The sequence below is a fragment of the Aethina tumida genome, chromosome 4 (genome assembly GCF_024364675.1).
Source record: "Aethina tumida isolate Nest 87 chromosome 4, icAetTumi1.1, whole genome shotgun sequence".
NCBI classification, from domain to species: Eukaryota; Metazoa; Arthropoda; class Insecta; order Coleoptera; family Nitidulidae; genus Aethina; species Aethina tumida.
The window spans coordinates 18,655,167-18,673,588 of NC_065438.1; the positions used below are offsets into that span (position 1 = coordinate 18,655,167).

An 18,422-nucleotide genomic window follows, 5' to 3' on the forward strand; every position below is an offset into this window, starting at 1 on the left:
AAACAATGTTGTTTAAAAAAGGTGAACTGCAAGCGAGCACTTTATGAGTTAGAACCTCGCCAGGCTTCAATGACCTACATCGTTCTTTGAATGTTATGATAACAAGAATATGCCAAGCCAGATAACCATATTGGTTTTCCTTCGCCGTAAGTAAGTTATAAGGATTCTCCTTTGATGAATTCCAAGCAACGTGTAAGAACATTGATGTTCTTATACGTAAAATCACCTGCTGCTGGCGGTATCTAAGTGGGTCAATGGAAATTGTGTAGATAAACCGAAAGGTTTTGTTGGAAGTAGCGTATCTTGGCCAGGCTTATCAAACATAACCTGGTTTATTAATACAGTTTGATCAGAATTCATACGGAACAATTAAATTGACTCTTTGCATATTGATTTCCATTCAAAATCCGACCCGATTTGAATTTTTCACAAAACGAACAAACACCTCGTGTTAATCAATGCAAAAATTACACTTATCGTGCACAATGCCACCGTTGTGCCTCAAATGTCAGCGAGATATTGTTTATTTATTCTTCGAACGGCTTCCAAATCGAAAACAAGCCCGATAAAATACCTTGTCTGCCATTTGAATAAATACTTATAGTATAACGTCTGGACAGTGTTTGTTAGCGGATTGTGCAATTCATGCAGAAAAATTCCAGACCGAAATAGACGCGGTGTTATAATAATAATAATAATTTGACGTGTGTTATTAGGTTAACTTACTCCTTTCCTTCGTTTAGCTAACACCGCTTTACGTTTGCCCATATTAGTCTTGTTAGTAAATCAAATGAGGGATGCAGTTATCGATAGAAAAGCTGGAGTACACTTACGGTTGCGTTTCTTCTAGGTCGTACCGGCATGACTAGCTTCAAACAAACGAGTTTGACATATTAACAAATTGGAAACCAGGCAACCGTCAATGTACTCCGGGAAAATGTTAGTAGGCGGGGGGTTAGTATACCTGTATGACATGCTTCCAGTTAGAGGTCTGATTACAATGGCCACAGCGGAAGGGCATTTGTCCCCCCTTGCTCGCTGTGGTGCTATTTACACTTGCCTCATCGTCAGGACTCGTACCCCTTACACTATGATCCGGTAAATCCGACGACAGCGTCACCACATTGGACTGCGCCATCGCCATGTAGTGGCCTTTGACGTGATCCAGCAGCACATCTCTGGACGAGTCGCTGAAAAATTAATGTCACTGATTAAGATTGTAAATTATAATTGGGAGGGGGCTCACAGCAGAACTGGACCGAGTCCTTACTGTCTGTGTTAACTTCTTAATGGGGTAGGAACTGCTTTTAGTCTTGGGCTTGACTGAAAACAACAGGGGGACACTGAGTGACCCTTTAACTTTTGCATTTGCAAATAGATTTAATAAAAAAGTTCCAATAAAAAATTTCATAAAAGGATTTAATTCAAATTTTGTACAGTCAATGTAAAAAATATATTTCAATGTTCTATGTATTTTTTTCTTCCTTGTCACACATCTTGAAAACGACGATATTAACAATTTTCCTTAAGTAATGGATAAATTATTTAATATCGAAAACTGTTTGATACGTCTGTATATTGAGAGAAAGAGATCATGCATGACAAAGACAGGAAAAGTTTCTTATTACGTGGCCACCACTATACATATAGAAAAGCGTTTGATATGTATAGTGGTGTCCACGTAGTGGGAGACTTTTCCTGTCTCTGTCGTGCATGATATCTTTCTCAATATTCAGATGGAACAAATGCTTTATGGTATGTAATATTTTAAATGCATTTATTTTTTTAATTTAATTTAAGTAGAAATTATTTTAATTTAAATTATTTTAAATAAAATCTAATATATTTATTTGTATTTAATCTGAGGTGTTCACTTATTAATTAACAATAAATATTAGTCTCATCCTACTGAAGTCTATGAAAAAATGGACAATGGCTTCAATATTAGGTATTCGAAAAAGTTTAATAAAATTTTATATTTTTACTATCCAAACAAGTTATTTACTTTTTCTTTCAGTTTAGAAATGTTGTGTTCTGGTGCTATAACTAGTGCAGGGTTAAAAACACCATTTTTATTTTTTCTGAAGGATATAAAAGTGTCAAAAATATCTCAGACCATGAAATGACTTAACACATTAAGATTAAAATTTTTGGACCCGTTCCACTGTTAATTACTGATAAAAGAAAACAGTAAATAAATGTTGAATAACAATGCGAAAACAGTTCGCCGAATAACCTGATACAAATATCTTATCCTCTATAAATACCTCAACCGTTTCAGTGTTGATAAAACTATTATTAAATTACTTAATCCTTGACTCGATCTTAAAAATACACGTTTTAAAATAGGCTTTACTCTTCAATCAGATTTATTATTTGTGTTGTTTTGATGGAATGCCGAGTCCGCGTCCAATATCGACCACTGAATCAACAATTAATATTTATCGTCGATTAATTATGTATTCCACCTGTTGATGCCAGCCGACTTATGTCATGATTTTCTTGTGCTTCAGCACTTCTCGGAAGCCACGGTTTTATTCTTGTCGATTCGTCGTGTTTTATAACACCACGGTGAAACACTACGCCGAAACCAGGTTACTGAGTTGCAAGAAAATTAGTCTATGCAGTGTTATTTGAAAAAGTCATCCTTTAAATTCACATGACTAACGCCCAATTAAGGACAACACATTTTCGTGTGAGTCACAGTCTCACCTATTGCTTTTGTTACTTGGTAACGTTGCGTAGAAAAATTGTTTCCTTGAAAACACCGAAACGGTCGGTGATGAAATTATGTACGGTGTGATTAAGTTCTTATCTGAAATTACGTCACGAACCAATTGCAATTCTTACACGCCGAAAAATCGACAGGTAAACCATAAAGCAGTCGGAACAATGCAAGGACTTTGTCACATATCTGGTTATCTATTATTGGAAATAAGATAAGAGGTTTTAGTTACTTTCTTTATGTATTGTTTACAATCACACAGACCTTATCAGGAAAAAAAAACCTGAAGGTTGTTGAATAATTCGATTAATACCATGATAGATGAATTAGGTTGTTCGTCCTATTATTTCCAATTGAAATTATTCGGAGCGAAGGCCAATTATTATTGATAATGATTGCATAGAATAACACTTTCAAAAGTATGTTAATTTTTAATGCGAACAGGTTACTTAAGACCCTAATTGAGTATCACGAGCCATCACAATTAGTTGACGTCGCCTCCATCTGGGCGACCGGTAAAGACACGTAAAAAACCATCAATAATTAATGCGTTAAAAGCTCCCAGTCGTATAATTTCAGTTACGTTGCTCTTTCCATTTCCAGTCCATCTGTTGTGTTACTACTTTAACCTATCGATTGCCACAACACTTGACCCATTTTCAAGTCACATTATTAAACAGTCATGATTTTCTGTTTAGCATTAGCATAAATAGGTACACTTTTATTAATATTTACTCAAACACTCTTTGAAGAACCTTGGCGGGCAAATATTGTTATTTTGTAATGCGCCTGAGTGTTAATTTTCAATTCTAACACACACGTGATAATCCGATAACAATTATGTACTTGGCTCCCATTATTATTCTGTGCAACCGTTTCGACAGCGTTTCAGGCGTCGGGGGGAATTTGCAAGTGGGATCAAAAATAAAACGTACTTCGCGGGTGTTACCGTTTGGACATTGTTAAAATAAACGATTCTATAATTAATTTTCTCTTGTGGAAATAGCCGGTTGCGGTCACGCAACATCGGCAGAGACGTTCCAAAAAATGTTTTTGCGTCAGGCCTCGCGAAGACGCGGTGCTTTTTTCGATTGGGACGCACGGATAAAAATAACACTTGGCGCTGGCCGGACCAGAGAAAGAACCGGCCAACATTTTTCGACGAGCATATACAGGGTTATTTCTTATATCTTTCTTTAACCCCTTTAAATAAGATTAAAAAATATTTTCAATATGTTTACTTATTGTATACAGACATAAATATAAAACATTCCGTTTCTTGTACAATTTTTATTTCCAAAATATTGTGGATTCGAACACATTTTTGTGGTTCCTCTAATAGTATTCCATTTGTTCAAGAATATGGATCAGATTTCGTTTTTGTAACAGACAATGCCCACCTAACTTTGCGAGACTTATAAATTTGGTGCTGATAAATTATGATATTACTTGGATGCAATGGCCCCCACGTTCACCAGGCAACAATCCAATTGAACATGTATGGGAGCGTCTTTACAGCAAATTTACACTCAAATCTTCAAAGTTTGGAAGATCTTGCTAGTACTCTTAGGGAAGAATGGCCAGTTGAAGATCAAGAATTCAGTCGTTCACTAATTTTGAGCACACCAAAGGGGGTAGAAGATATTTCTGGAGCAAGGGGGAACTCACAGGTACTGACTGGAAAAATGTAGAGGTTAATATTTTGTTATTTATATTTTAATTCATTGATTTCCTAAGGAATTAAGTGATATTAGTTTAATAACCGTTCTGAAAGTTTTGTTGTTGATACAATTTTGTTTAATTTATGCAGGAGATTACATTGTTTGTTAAACCTTATTTTGATAATACGTTGGTTGGTTGCTAATAATGCCATTGGTATTCTGAGTTTTCACATAATTCAAATTATCCACTTCAAAAGATTGTATTGTGTTTATTTTATTATATTAATAACAATCACTTTAAAATATTAAAAACATTTGTGTAACTTTTGATTTATACAGTGTTGCCAACTTATAAAAAAAGTTTGTTTACAAAAACACACAGGTTGCATATACTGAAATACCCAACCTAAAAAATAAAAATGTTGGCGGCACTGATGAACTATTATTAGTAGTCCCAACGCACCAGTGGCTGTCAATAAATTTGCCAACAAATAACAAAGGGGGTGAAAAAGTTGAAATTCCACAAAACTGTTATAAAGGTGACACAATTTTCGAACCAGATAAACAAATACCTGGAAGCTATCATTTTTTTTTGTGCAGTCACAATGCGCAATGAATAATCTTAATGTTTCCACGAATCGTGAGAAAAGCAACGTTTTAGCGTCGTCCCTGAAACAATTCGACGATAAGATTTCCTCGTGCCGTGGAAATCGGCGGATTCGCGACGGCACATTAGCAGCGAGTTCCTTTCGAACATAAATAATAAACAACGCCTGTCGAATGGCCGTACAAAATGCGCACTGCCCGCGGAATTAATGAAGAACCGGGCGACCGAAGATCTTTTACGACCGTGCTATAATTAGTGGGAAATCTCTAATTAAAAACTTGGCATTAGCTAACAGAAGAGACGAAAAAAACAACGACAACACTAAAACAATCCGAATGTGCTTTTTTCGACATTATTATCCAGATTAATTCCGGTTAAAATTAGCATAACGCCGTGTCATGTGAGCGTTTGTCATATATTTTCTCTTTCACAAAACAATTATATGGGAATTAGTTAATTAATTGCCCGTAATGATAAACCGGAATGCAATTACGGGCCGATTTTGTAGAAGAATGCATCTTACGTAACCCAATTACTATGTACGACGAAGATACACATGCTAACCGCTTATTTCGAAGACTTGTAACGCTCATTAACATAAATTAGATGTATTTTTTAAATCAGCTACCGTACGATACGGCACGTTTTAAAGGTTACAAATCAAGAAATGTGTAATTTAAGCCTCGTTTCCCGACCACTTATGTCCCACAGTTGCCCAGTTGCATAACATGTAAAGTATAATTGAATTTTTTTTAACTAATATGCGCCAACCTTGAACCTTAACATTGGATTCAGTTTTACGTGTGCAATAAATAAGGTTCCAGCAGAATTACCTTCATAATTGTTAATTAATATATTATTGAAAGAGATAATTGGACATAAAAACTGGTCGCCAACAGTAATTATTGTCATTATTGTGCGTGAACGCGTGTACAAGGGAAGATGGTCAATTAGAATTGGGTTTGTGGCATTAATTAATAAAAAAATCAGCAGCAGGACTGATTCAAGTTAACACGTTTAAGTGTATTAATTTACATTATTTATGGGTTCCATAAAAGCTGGTCATATCTTAAAGCACTTAATTGCATTTGGAAATATACCTGAATCTTTAACACAGTTATAAATTTGGCAATGTATTTATCAATGGCTTATTGACTTATTTGATAAAATATCTGCAGGAATTATTAAATCTGTTTACTTATGTCAAACAGTGAATTCCCCATAACTTGGATCATTTTACGAATGTCACGTCGAAGTAAGTTGAAATCAATATTGTAAGATACATAAAGGGAAATGGCTTTTAAATGGCAGAAGATCAACGCACAAGAGAACGGGGAATAATACCTAAAAATGTGGTTTAAAATCGAGACAAAAAACAATATTTGCTGAAAAAATATTTAAGTAAGCCTGATAAGGCACCAAAAAATATTTATGTTGTTTAAGTTTGCAAAATTTGTTTCTGGTTGTTTGGACAATCTAATTAAACTCAAACAGTGGAAGAGACAAGGGTCTTCTTCAATACTTCGGCAGCAATTGGATCAATTTAGCCTTATCTTGAAACTAAGTGCATGAAATTCTAGACTTACGTGTCGACTTATCTATCCAATTATCAACAGAGCTAATTCCAAAGCCAACACCATAATGACTCACCGGAAATTGCATCTTTTGCACTTGAACATGGTCCTCCTGCCCTCCACGTTGCCCTTCTTCTGTCCGCTGGTGGGCTTGAGGGGCGGCGGCGGCCTCAGAGGCTTTTGCACGTCGACGACCGTGCCGGCCCGGCTCAGCTTCGCCAGATCCTTGCTGGTGGACGGCGACGAGTTCCTGTCGTGGTTCCTGGGCCTGGTGCCCGAACCGCCGCTCGTCTCCTGCGTCTGGTCGCCGCTGACCGGGATCTCGGTCAGGTACTTGTTGTACTTGGTGTAGTTCCTGCGTCCTGTCTCGTCGGTCATCAGCACCTTGGCCGATTCGTGGGCGCGGTCCCTCACCGACTTCAGCTTGATGTGCTTGGTGATGTCCCATCGCCAGTTCGAGCGGTACGCGCACAACGAACACTCGAAGGGCTTCTTGTTCAGGTGGCCGACGATGTGCACGTGGAACCTGGAGGCGGTCGACGCCCAGAACGTGCAGTGCGGACACTTGAACACCCTCTTGTGTTGGGCTATCGATATGTCGGTGCCGTGGGTGGGTATCTTTTCGGTGGCGACCGGCGAGTGGTGGACGCTGCTGCTGTTGCTGACCGGCAGGAAATCCTGGCTGATCTGGTAACTGTGCTCGCTGCTGTCGTTTTCCGGTGACAGCGTATCGGTGCGGTACCTTATCGAGGCGTTCTCGATGGTGTCGTCCACGTACACGTACTTCGAGTCGTTCGCCTTAATGTTCATGGGGGTTTCGATGTTGTTCCACACGAACACCTTGTTCTCGCCCACATCTTCGTCGATGTGTAGCTCGCCCGGTTCCGAGGTGTCGTCTATGTCGTCGGCGGGGGTCGTGAGGGACTTGATGTACTCGGTGCAGCTGAACAGGTGGTTGTACAGGTCGGTGCTGGACTTGCATCTCTGTCTGCAGAATTGACAACGTGTAGAACTAATGTTATGTACTGGCACTATGTTTGGTATTTTTTTCAGTTCCTTTCCGCACGACTTCTGGTGTTTGACGTGTTCGGTGAGGCAACTGCTCTCGTGTCCGCACGCGTTACAAACTAAGTTAGAGTCACTGGTACTTAACAGGTCGTGGAAATAACTCAGGTCCTTCTTAGCACTATCGTTAATTTTTTTGGGTGTTGACGAATACACACTTGTAGGAATTAGATCAGGTACTTGTGAAGTCACTTTCTGTTCCTTGAACATCTCTTCGGAACTGAACAAAGACGCGAAGTCTTTAAGCGAACTGTTCCCGGACTTAGCACATATATCGTTGATGACCCTCTCGCTAATCTCCGGCTCCTTCAGTTCCGGAATCTCCGCCACCTGGAGGGGCGGCTGACTGTGGCGCAGAACCTGCTTGTTGAAGGCGTTCTGCTGAGGTAAAGGTATGAGGTTGGGTATGGGCCTGGGCACCTTCTTCACCGGTTTGCCGTGATCGTCGTGGTCGATGCCGTGCACCCGCTTCTCGTGCTTGATCATTTCACCGTCCCACGCCGTCTTGTAGTTGCACAAACGACACTTGGACTTGATGTAAACATTACCGTTGGTGTGGGTCACTATGTCGTCGGGATGCAGGAAATCCGAGCCGAACTTCTTCGCGTCCACGTTGCCGCCCAGCTTCGACTTCTTGTTGGACTTTTGCGTTTTCTTCGTGTCGCCGTCGGTCGCGCCCGTTCTAGTCTCCTTCTTACCGACCTGCAACACAAGCACAAGGCGCTGTGATCAAGTGACGTAACTCGACGGCAAATTAAACAAACAATTAAGTGCGGAGTGTGTGTGTGTGTGTGTGTGGGGCCCGGAGATGTTTGCGATGCGTCCGCGTTTTCGGTGTTACGTGGGCCGCGCCACCATCGAAACTACTCGACAACCTAAAGCCAAGATCGCAACACGGTGGCGTTATCAATCAGCGCGCTCCGATGCAATACAATGTGTACGGTGTACGCGGGCACCGATAACAGTGATAGCAGCGTACAGGTAAAACGCCAGGCGCACCCACTCCCGACCCGCGAGACGTCTCCGACACGTCGCACGTCGCGCTGCTCCTTCGCTTGACGGTTGTTGTTGTTTTTTCCCCTTGCCGCAATTGGGCGGCCTTCGCCAAATTGGGACGACGTACGAGCGACACCCAAATCAAACGGACTGAGAGCTGGTAAAGCTGGACGAATTCATGACGGCTGGGTAAAGAAGAAGGGACTTGACACGCCAACACTTTTCATCACTTTGGTTTATCGATTTCTGTTTAATTCTTTATTATCGTTTCTCCAAAACGATTACATGAAATCAGATGTGAAAAGATTGAAACGGGGTTCCCACGAATATATATCGTGATATTTATATAAAATTAGATATCAAAATTCGTGTGTGTGTGAATTAACAATTTTACAAGTGTATATAGAAATTTTGAAAATAATTAATTAACAGAATTAAATTGCCCAAATATTTGGAATGGATCAAAACTGTTTCAAAAAAGCTTTAAATTTAGTTTGTGTTTGATAAATATGTCAAAACAATATTGGTAAACTTATAGGAAATCTGCAATATTGTCTATTCTAAGCAGATTTATCTATACTTTAATAGTCATTTTCTTAAATTAAAACATAAAGTACTGAAAGATAAAGGAAAGAGTAACAACTCTGTTTCAATAAAGCCTTAAATATAAATTAAGTTTTAGAATCCTGTGAAAACAACAGTGGTAAACAAAATTTGTAAAGTACCTACTTTAAAAAGAGTAACAACAATTTTATAGTTATTTTATTGGATTAGGAATAGAAATGAATAGCTGAGAGATAAAAATCCGGTGAGAGTCAAGAGTGTTCCAATAAAACTTTAAACTTAAATTAAGTTTGAGAGTCATGAGGGAACAACAGTGGTAAATTCATAGAAAATTTTCAAAATTATCTACTTTAAAAAGGTTAATAATAATTTTATAGTTGTTTTATTAAATTTGGAATAGAAATAAAATGCTGAGATTCAAAATTCCAATGAGTATCAAGAGAGTTTCAATAAAACTTTAAATTTAAATTAAGTTTGAGAATCATGTGAGACCAACAGTGGTAAATTCATAGAAAATTTGTAAAATTATCTTCTTTAAAAATGTTAATAATAATTTTATACTTGTTTTATTAAATTTGAAATAGAAATAAAATACTGAGAGACAAAAATCCAATGAGTATCAAGACAATTTCAACAAAGTTTTAAACTTAAATTAAGTTTGAGAATCATGTGAGAACAACAGTGGTAAAATTTCTAAAGTTACCTACTTTAAAAAGTTTAATAATAATTTTATAATTGTTTTATTAAATTAGGAACAGAGATAAAACGCGGAGAGACAAAAATCCGGTGAGTATCAAGACTGTTCCAATAAAGCTTTAAATTTAAATTAAGTTTGAGAATCTTTTGAGAACAATAGTTATAAATTTATAGAAAATTTGTAAAGTTACCTACTTAAAAAAGATTAATAACAATTTTATAGTTGTTTTACTAAATTAGGAACAGAAATAAAATGCTGAGATACAAAAATTCGGTGAGTAACAAGTTTATTACTCATATGAGAACAACAGTAGTAAACTCACAGGAAATTTGTAAATTTACCTGCTTTAAAAATATTTACTCATAATTTAAAAAAGTAAAATGATGAAAACAATTATTTGCTTGTATTTCATTATTCATTTATTGAAATAAATAATTGTATCTCTTCTTTACCAAGTATATCCATAAAAATTTAAAAAATTAAAATTATATTATGAAGTTTGAAATTTAGGGCGTATTTTAGTTTTAAACCAATGTCATTAACAAACTACTTTCAATATATAAGTTAATTATACGTTTTTTCAATAACTTTTTTTTCTCTTCTTCTGATTTTTCTAAAATTTCTTGTGACCCCAATAAAAATTACGACTCCCATAAAAAAAAAACCCAGTCCAAACCTTAAAGATAACGTTCGGCTGACGTGTCCAGAATTTTGCAACAAATCCTTATAGACTTGATCCAAATCTCCACAGTCGCGATCTAATTTTACATATTTATTTTCAGATAAACTCTTCCGAAATTAAACACACACACACACACACACACACACACACACAAACACACAAGGAAGTAAACATTACGTAACGCCGCAAACTCTCCGTTAATGGAACGTTTTATTATTGAGCGTTGCGTGTGCATGTCGAGATCATTCTCACATGTTCGACGGGACCAAGTGGGAGGACGGATATTTTCGGCCGAGATGGCGAATCAGTCCCGCACGGTCGAAGAAACGGTGGCCGTCGATTGTTTCTGCAAATTCCGTCTTGGGGCGGCAGCACGCGTGCGCACCGCCTCCAAATCCACTTGTAAACACCCGGTTTATTAATATTTTTTGGAAGAATGTCAATGGGCAAGGGACGCGGCAATTATGTAAGGAATAAGTGCAATCGAAGCACCAAGAAGCACATTGATGCGCTGCCGCCGGTAATCAATATGCAAAATGATTATTTATGAATATAATGAGCAGTTGTTGTTAATTTTCATTGCATCATGGAGATTGAAAAAGAGCGAGTAAAAATTTTATGGTTGTCTTTATTGCAAACTGTTTGGTCATTGCATAACAAGATGTTTTTATGACTCTGTAAACATCCACTGACAAGAGCATAAAACGAAAATGAAGACATAAAAATGGGGATTACCTTAAGAAGTCTTGTCGTGTTTGCAATAAAAATATAATAAAGTAATTTCGTGACGAAAACATTCCTTAAATTGGTTCTTAGATTCAGGGACGGTTGAATTTTGTGTCATTGAGCAATTTAAAAGACTAGAAAACGTGAACGGTGCGCGTTGGTACCGGCGCATCCTCCAACAAGTTGGACCGTTGCCTAATTGGTAGGATGTCGCCCACTTGTGCAGCGCCGAATTGGTCGCTTAAGGCGTCAAAACTGTACGGACAAAGCTTTCTAAAAAAACGTTACGTAAAAACGTTGCGAGCGGCAGTGTGAGCAGAACACGGTACGGTACCTGGTTGGCGACGTTTGCGGACTGCAACTGTTGGGCGGCCTCTTCGGCGGCGGTGGCGTCGCTGGCGCCGACCTTGTTGCGTCGCCGTCCGACGCCCAGACCGACCGCCTGACCGACGGGCGGCACATGGTGGTTCATCTCGTGCACCGTCAGACTCTGCTTGATGTCGGCGGTGAAGTTGCAGGCGGAACACTTGAACGGCCCGCGTCCGTTGTGGTTCTTGCAGTGCCTGTCCAGGTTCCACTTGTACGGCGTGCGGAAGTCGCACATGCCGCACTTGATCATTGGCATCGAATGGTACTTGACATGTTTGGTGTAACGGGCCTTGATGTGCGTCACATAGTTGCACTTGTTGCACCGGAAAAACTTCGTTTTGATGTGTTCCTCGCGCTCGTGCCGCGACAACTGCGACTGCACTTTGCTGGTGAACGCGCACATCGAACACTTGAACGCGGCCGCCCGCTCGTACTCTTCGTCGTCGTGGTCGTCGGGGGCGGCGTCCGCCGCCACCGTCTCCTCGTCGTCGGCGGCCGTGGAGGCGGGCCGCTTGCGCGACTGCCGCGAGCCGTCGCCCGCCGGCTCGACGGACGTTTCGGACGCGTTGCCGTGCACCATTTTCTGGTGTCTCAACAGTTTCTGGTAGTGTTTGGACGCGTACAGACAACTCGGACACTCGTATATCTTCACCTTTTCATTGTGATCGTCGCGCAGATGTGTCAGGTAGAGGCGCGGGTTCTGCGTGAAAAAGCTGCAGCGGCCGCACGGATAGTTCCTCTTCACTTTGCAGTCGGGCAATTCCTTGCCCGCGTCGTCAACACTGTTCGACTCCCCGACGCTCGTGTAGTTCACGTCGTCTTCGGCGGCGGTGACGGCGTCGGCCGAACCGAACAGAGCGTCGCCACTAACGACGCTGCGCACTATCAAAGAGTTCCCTGATCGATGTACCATCGAAGGCACGGACATACTAGCCCGCACACCTGCAACACAAAATTCAACTTATTAGGACTGCAGAAGTTCGCGGCCACATGCGGTCGCAGCCGCACACGTGGTGGACTCTCTCCACCTCTCTCAGTCACACACACACACACGCTCAGACTTCTTCTCCCACACCACACCATCCTCCGGACCGTTTCCACGACTAGTTTCAAGGATGGTCGCGGAGAATCTCCACATGTGTCGCAGTCGGCCAAACCTCCTGATCAATTTTTGCTGACTGCACCACATGTTGGTTGTCTCAAAGAACTATTACATATTACATCTTCGCAACTAGCCCCATTAATTGGGTCGTTTGATGATAATGTGTAACACATGTAATGAAACAAACAATTAAATACGGTATTTATAGAACACACTCATAGTAAGCCATCTCTATCCACAGAGTGGCGAATTCCAACCAACGAAAACAGGTCGGGACCTCCACAAACAAATCCGTTCGCGGGCCCTCTTGTAACACACGAATTGATTGTTCGAAAATATTTAACAAGTTTAAAGTGAAGTCCCTGGCCCGGCGCCAGGATTGTTCTGCGAAATCAGGTCTTGTAATAAACATTAAGTTCCAACATCTAATACGTTTCAGTCGAAATGGGGCAATAAGTATTCGGGTTTCCTCGAACAACAAAACTCGCAATAATAATAAGAGACGCGCAAGGCCTCTCAATACCATTACGGAAGTGGATTGCTTTCGGGGAGAGGCGGCGTAAAAATAAACGCCTCATTCTTAAACTGAAAATTTTAAAATTGGCAGACGCACACACAAGAGAGGATGTATATTTAGAAAAATAAGGGAAATGAAAGTCAAATATTTATAAATATTAGTCTTCGGTCTAATAATAATTTACGTGACGTTCGACGGTAATTTGCAACAACGGGTCCATCCAGCAACTAAGACACGGCAACACATCGGAGGATGTTTAAACGACAGTTTTATCGTCGCCTTCGAGAATCGCTCATTAATGCGACTGCACACACACTTTTCCTGAAATCCAATAACAATGGTTACATAAAACTGGTTCTTTGTTGGTTCAATACAATCGCAGGCATTAAATTCGATTGTTAAACTGCGATTATTTATAAATTCATCCTTCAGAATTTTCCAAACAGCCAACGGTTTTACGAGCCAGGAGAATGGCGCAACGGCGGTCGTTTCCTTTTATGCACTTTTGGCCCGTTTGTTTTGGAAATTGTTGCGAGTCATGTAAATAATAAGGTTCATTTCAAGTTCATCCTGTCAAATATAACTTTGAGATGGCGTCAAACGAAAAAAATTTATCGGTTCTAGGTTTTTATGCCAGTTGTGTACGGATTATTTTTACACTTTACTTGAGGATGGCTTCAATGTTTGAGGAATAATGTTCATTTACTGTTAATTGTAAACTTAATAAATAGTAAGGTTTACTTCCCATTTGTTCTTTCAATTGTAACTTTGTGATAGCGTCAAGGAAAAAATGTCTAATGTACGTTTTAGTGTTTATAATTGTTTGTAGAAAGTTTGCTTGAGAATTATTTCAAGGAAGGCTTGATGTATAATTTTAATTTACTGTTAATTGGTAACTTCATAAATAATAAGGTTTACTTACAATTTATCCTTTGAGATATAACTTTGAGACAGTGTCAACGAAGAGAATGACTAATATATGTTTTTATGGCAATTTGGGTAACTATAATTTACTGTACAGAGTTTTGCGAGAAAATTATTTCAAAGCAATATTTGAGTTATAATATAAATTTACTGTTAAATGTTAACTTCATAAATAATAAGGTTTACTTGCAATTTGTCCTTTGAGATGTAACTTTGAGACAGTGTCAACGAAGAAAATGACTAATGTACATTTTTATGCCAATTTGAGTGTCTATAACTTGCTGTACAAAGTTTTGCTAGAGAATTATTTCAAAGGAATGTTTGAGGTATAATATTAATTTACTGTTAAATGTTAACTTCATAAATAATAAAGTTTACTTGCAATTTGTCCTTTGAGATGTAACTTTGAGACAGTGTCAACGAAGAAAATGACTAATGTACTTTTTTATGCCAATTTGGGTGTCTATAACTTGCTGTACAGAGTTTTGCTAGAGAATTATTTCAAAGGAATGTTTGAGGTATAATATTAACTTAGTGTTGAACGTTAACTTCATAAATAATAAGGTTTATTTGCAATTTATCCTTTGAAATATAAGTTTGAGACAGTGTCAACGAAGAGAATGACTAATGTACGTTTTTATGCCAATTTAAGTGAGTATAACTTGCTGTACAGAGTTTTGCTAGAGAATTATTTCAAAGGAATGTTTGAGGTATAATATTAATTAACTGTTAAATGTTAACATCATAAATAATAAGGTTTATTTGCAATTTATCCTTTGAGATGTAACTTTGAGATAGTGTCAAGGAAGAAATAACTGGGTACTTTTTATGCCAGTTTTATTGTTTATTGCTGTGAATTATTTTAAGGAATAATACAGTATAATGTTAATTTATCATTAATTTTAAACTTAATCGAATAAAAGTAATATTTTGGTAAATGTAAACGTAGTTGCATATTACAGTAGAGCACAACGAAATGAAGATTATTTAAAAGCATTTTTATACAGATATTATTGTAATATAAAGAGCATACAAGTTTTTGAAAACTAATGTGTGGCTGTTTTTAGTTTAGTTTTGTTGTGCACGTTTAGAAATTGCTATAAAATTAAGTACACATGTGAAATTACTAAAAAAACGCCATAATTAACCATATAATAAGCTTCGAATTAATAATTCTTTGCTGTTGACGCCACGTGTCTGCAATTTTTAAGCTTTATCGTAAAATTGCGTGATGCCAGCAATAAATGTCGTTATCAAACCGTCTAAACATTTAATTTGCGGCCCGCAAAGTAAAAATGAAGAGACAACCTTATTGGATATTCGGCCTCTCCGCGACAAAACAAAGACCGACTGAAACCTCGCGTCGCACCTTTCGCAACGCCAAAAAGATTTATGTCGGGTTAATGGAGGCAGTGATATTACTTTGCAATTCTTTGGCCCGCATCCCGGCCCGACATCTCTTTGGGTTGCCAAAGCCGGGGGACCGGGGGCACGTATCGGCGATGTGGCCGACATCGAATTGTGCAACCCACACGTACCGGGGCCGGGCACCGTGTGGTGGTGCACCAGAGCGCAGGTGCCGTCGCCTCCGACGTGCGGCGTCCACCTCGTGCTAACAGGAGCGGCCTCGTCCTAATTATGTCCGTGACGACGACTCGGATGACGACGCTCCTTGTTTACGGCTTGCACCACCGGAGAACATTGTTGCAATGTCATCCGATCGCGGCAGAAAATCCACCACGTAGTTTACGTACGCGGCGAACGGTTCCGTTGCGGCGCATCGATTCGACGATGACGACTGGAGATGGCCGCAGTCATCGGGGAGTTGACATGGTAACAGGAGACTGGCACACCTGGTATATTTCTTCGTTGTCGCAGGTAACCAGGGCCGACGGCGGAATCGATATTATGGGACGGTGGCGGAGCTCGGCTCCCTCGGCTTTCTCCCCTCGGGTCTTTCCAACAAAGGACGTCCCATCACGGAATTCTACCACCCCGTTTTGTTCCCGTTCGCGACCAATTATTTATTTAAGTTTGTTCCCGTGCACTTTGTCGGTTAATTTTAGACTAATTGTCGGAACTTGTTCCAACAACAATCCACCAACAATAATCGATATTTTATGCATTATGGAAAATGTTGAGTTTTGCGCATCTGTTGCAGCTTTTTGTGCACATATGCACGGAATTACTCACGGTATTGCGACATATTTGTGCCCAGCCGGTGAAATTGCGAAACATTTTATTACTAATTTGTAATATGCCTCAAAATCAATTAGTCCACTTTTGTTGTCATTTTTATTTAAATGCCTCCAATGGCGTTTTATCCCTTGTTATTGCTTTATCCATCCAGTTTAATAATATTTTCAGTTAATTTATACAACTGCAGTATAAAATTTATGGAAATTCTCTGAATTATTTTTCTATACAACCCTTTCAAGATACACGCTCCAGAACGGGCCAATAATATGCTGGTACTGAGCTGATTTAACGAGTTTTAACAGCTGGTGGAACGAAATCTCCTCGACTTCGAGGCAACTACTTCGTTGTACAAATTTAAAAACGTACGATGGCATGAAAATTCTGGAGACTATTTGTTTAGTTTGAATTAAAGATACTTTTGGAAGACTCTAGAACTAGTTTCGGGTACGACTTTGAGGTACTGAACTAATTCCTAACTAATTTTCAGAAATCAGTGGTACTATTCTGAGTTGAAAGCTTGAAATTTTTATTCACCTCATTTTAAAGTCATTTGAAGACATTTCCAGACAATTTCATAGAAGTTAATCTTAATATTCTCCATAAAACCCTTTGAACATACAAATTAGGAAAGACAGAGTTAAATGGAATCTCTTTTGATAGTACTGTATTAATTTCAAGAGAATGGACATCTGGTGGAATCAGATTTTTTGAGGAACAAATTTTGAGTCATTGACGTGGTCGTTTCACACTTATTAGGTCAAGATTACATATAAATTTTGAACCAATTTCGTTTCGTTTGTCCCAAAGATACAGTCAAAAATCTGTGGTACTACTCTGAGCTGATTAGAACTAGTTAGCTTGAAATTTTTATTCACCTAACTCTCATTTATTATTTTATACCCATTTTTAAAGACTTTTCCAGACAATTTCATAGAAGTAATTGTATAAAAGTATCATATGACAGAGAAGAAGGATAAAATTGATGAAATTATCTTAACAGTCTGCATAAAATTCGTTGAACATTTAAAATAAATAGAATCTCTTTTGATGATACTGTATTAATTTTTAGAGAATGGACATTTGGTGGAATCAGATTTTTTGAGGTACGACTTCGAGTCATTGACGTGGCTGTTTCACACTTATCAGGTCAAGATTACATACAAATTTTGAACTAATTTCGTTTTGTTTGTCCCAAAAATACTGTCAGAAATCTGTGGTACTACTCTGAGCTGATTAGAACTAGTTAGCTTGAAATTTTTATTCACCTAACTCTCATTTGTTATTTTATACCCATTTAAACACATTTTCAGACACTTTCATAGAAGTAATTGTATAAAAGTATCAGATGACAGAGAAGAAGGTTAAAATTGATGAAATTATCTTAACATTTCTGCATAAAAACTCTTTGAACATACAAATTAAGAAGAGGAAGTTAAACGAATTCTCTTTTGATGGTACTGTATTAATTTCAAGAGAATGGACATCTGGTGGAATCATATTTTTGAGGTACGACTTCGAGTCATTGACGTGGCTGTTTCACACTTATCAGGTCAAGATTACATACAAATTTTGAACTAATTTCGTTTTGTTTGTCCCAAAGATACTGGTTGAACCATATCTTTTTGGGTACGACTTCAAGTCATTGACGTAATTGTTTCACACTTATAAGGTCAAGTTTACATACAAAATTTGGTTTCCTTTGACCCAAAGGTACTATTCTGAATTGATTACATTTAATTAGTTTGAAACTTTTACCAATCTAATTCTGATTTGTTTTTTATAAGCATTTAAAGACACTTTCACATAATTACATAACGGCGATTAAAGAAATTTCATGTGGGTGAATTGGTCAAATTCCATTTAACATTTTACATGACTAACATACAAATTTAGATATGGGGGAGTAAAATGATGTTGCTCTTGCAGGTACTACAGCGATTTCAAGACTACGAACAGCTGGTGGAACCAAGTCTCCTTGGTTACGACTCCGAGGCATCGACGTAGTTGTTCCAAA

The 18,422-nt window shown here is 38.6% G+C and overlaps 1 protein-coding gene across 4 annotated transcripts in view; it reads right to left on the reverse strand.

The window, feature by feature from the left end:
• The window catches only part of LOC109601872 (zinc finger protein 91), an 80,314-nt gene that overhangs the window by 4,314 nt on the left and 57,578 nt on the right, over positions 1 to 18,422 (reverse strand). For 2 of the 4 annotated variants that reach the window (XM_049966213.1, XM_020018162.2), the window contains 3 exons: positions 11,632 to 12,608; positions 6,644 to 8,334; positions 965 to 1,190 (listed from right to left, as the gene is read on the reverse strand). In XM_049966213.1, coding sequence (XP_049822170.1) covers positions 965 to 1,190; positions 6,644 to 8,334; positions 11,632 to 12,594 — 2,880 coding nt within the window. In that variant the 5' untranslated portion in view covers positions 12,595 to 12,608. The remainder of the gene's footprint in view (positions 1 to 964; positions 1,191 to 6,643; positions 8,335 to 11,631; positions 12,609 to 18,422) is intronic. The other 2 variants (XM_020018165.2, XM_020018164.2) reach the window with 2 other exon arrangements.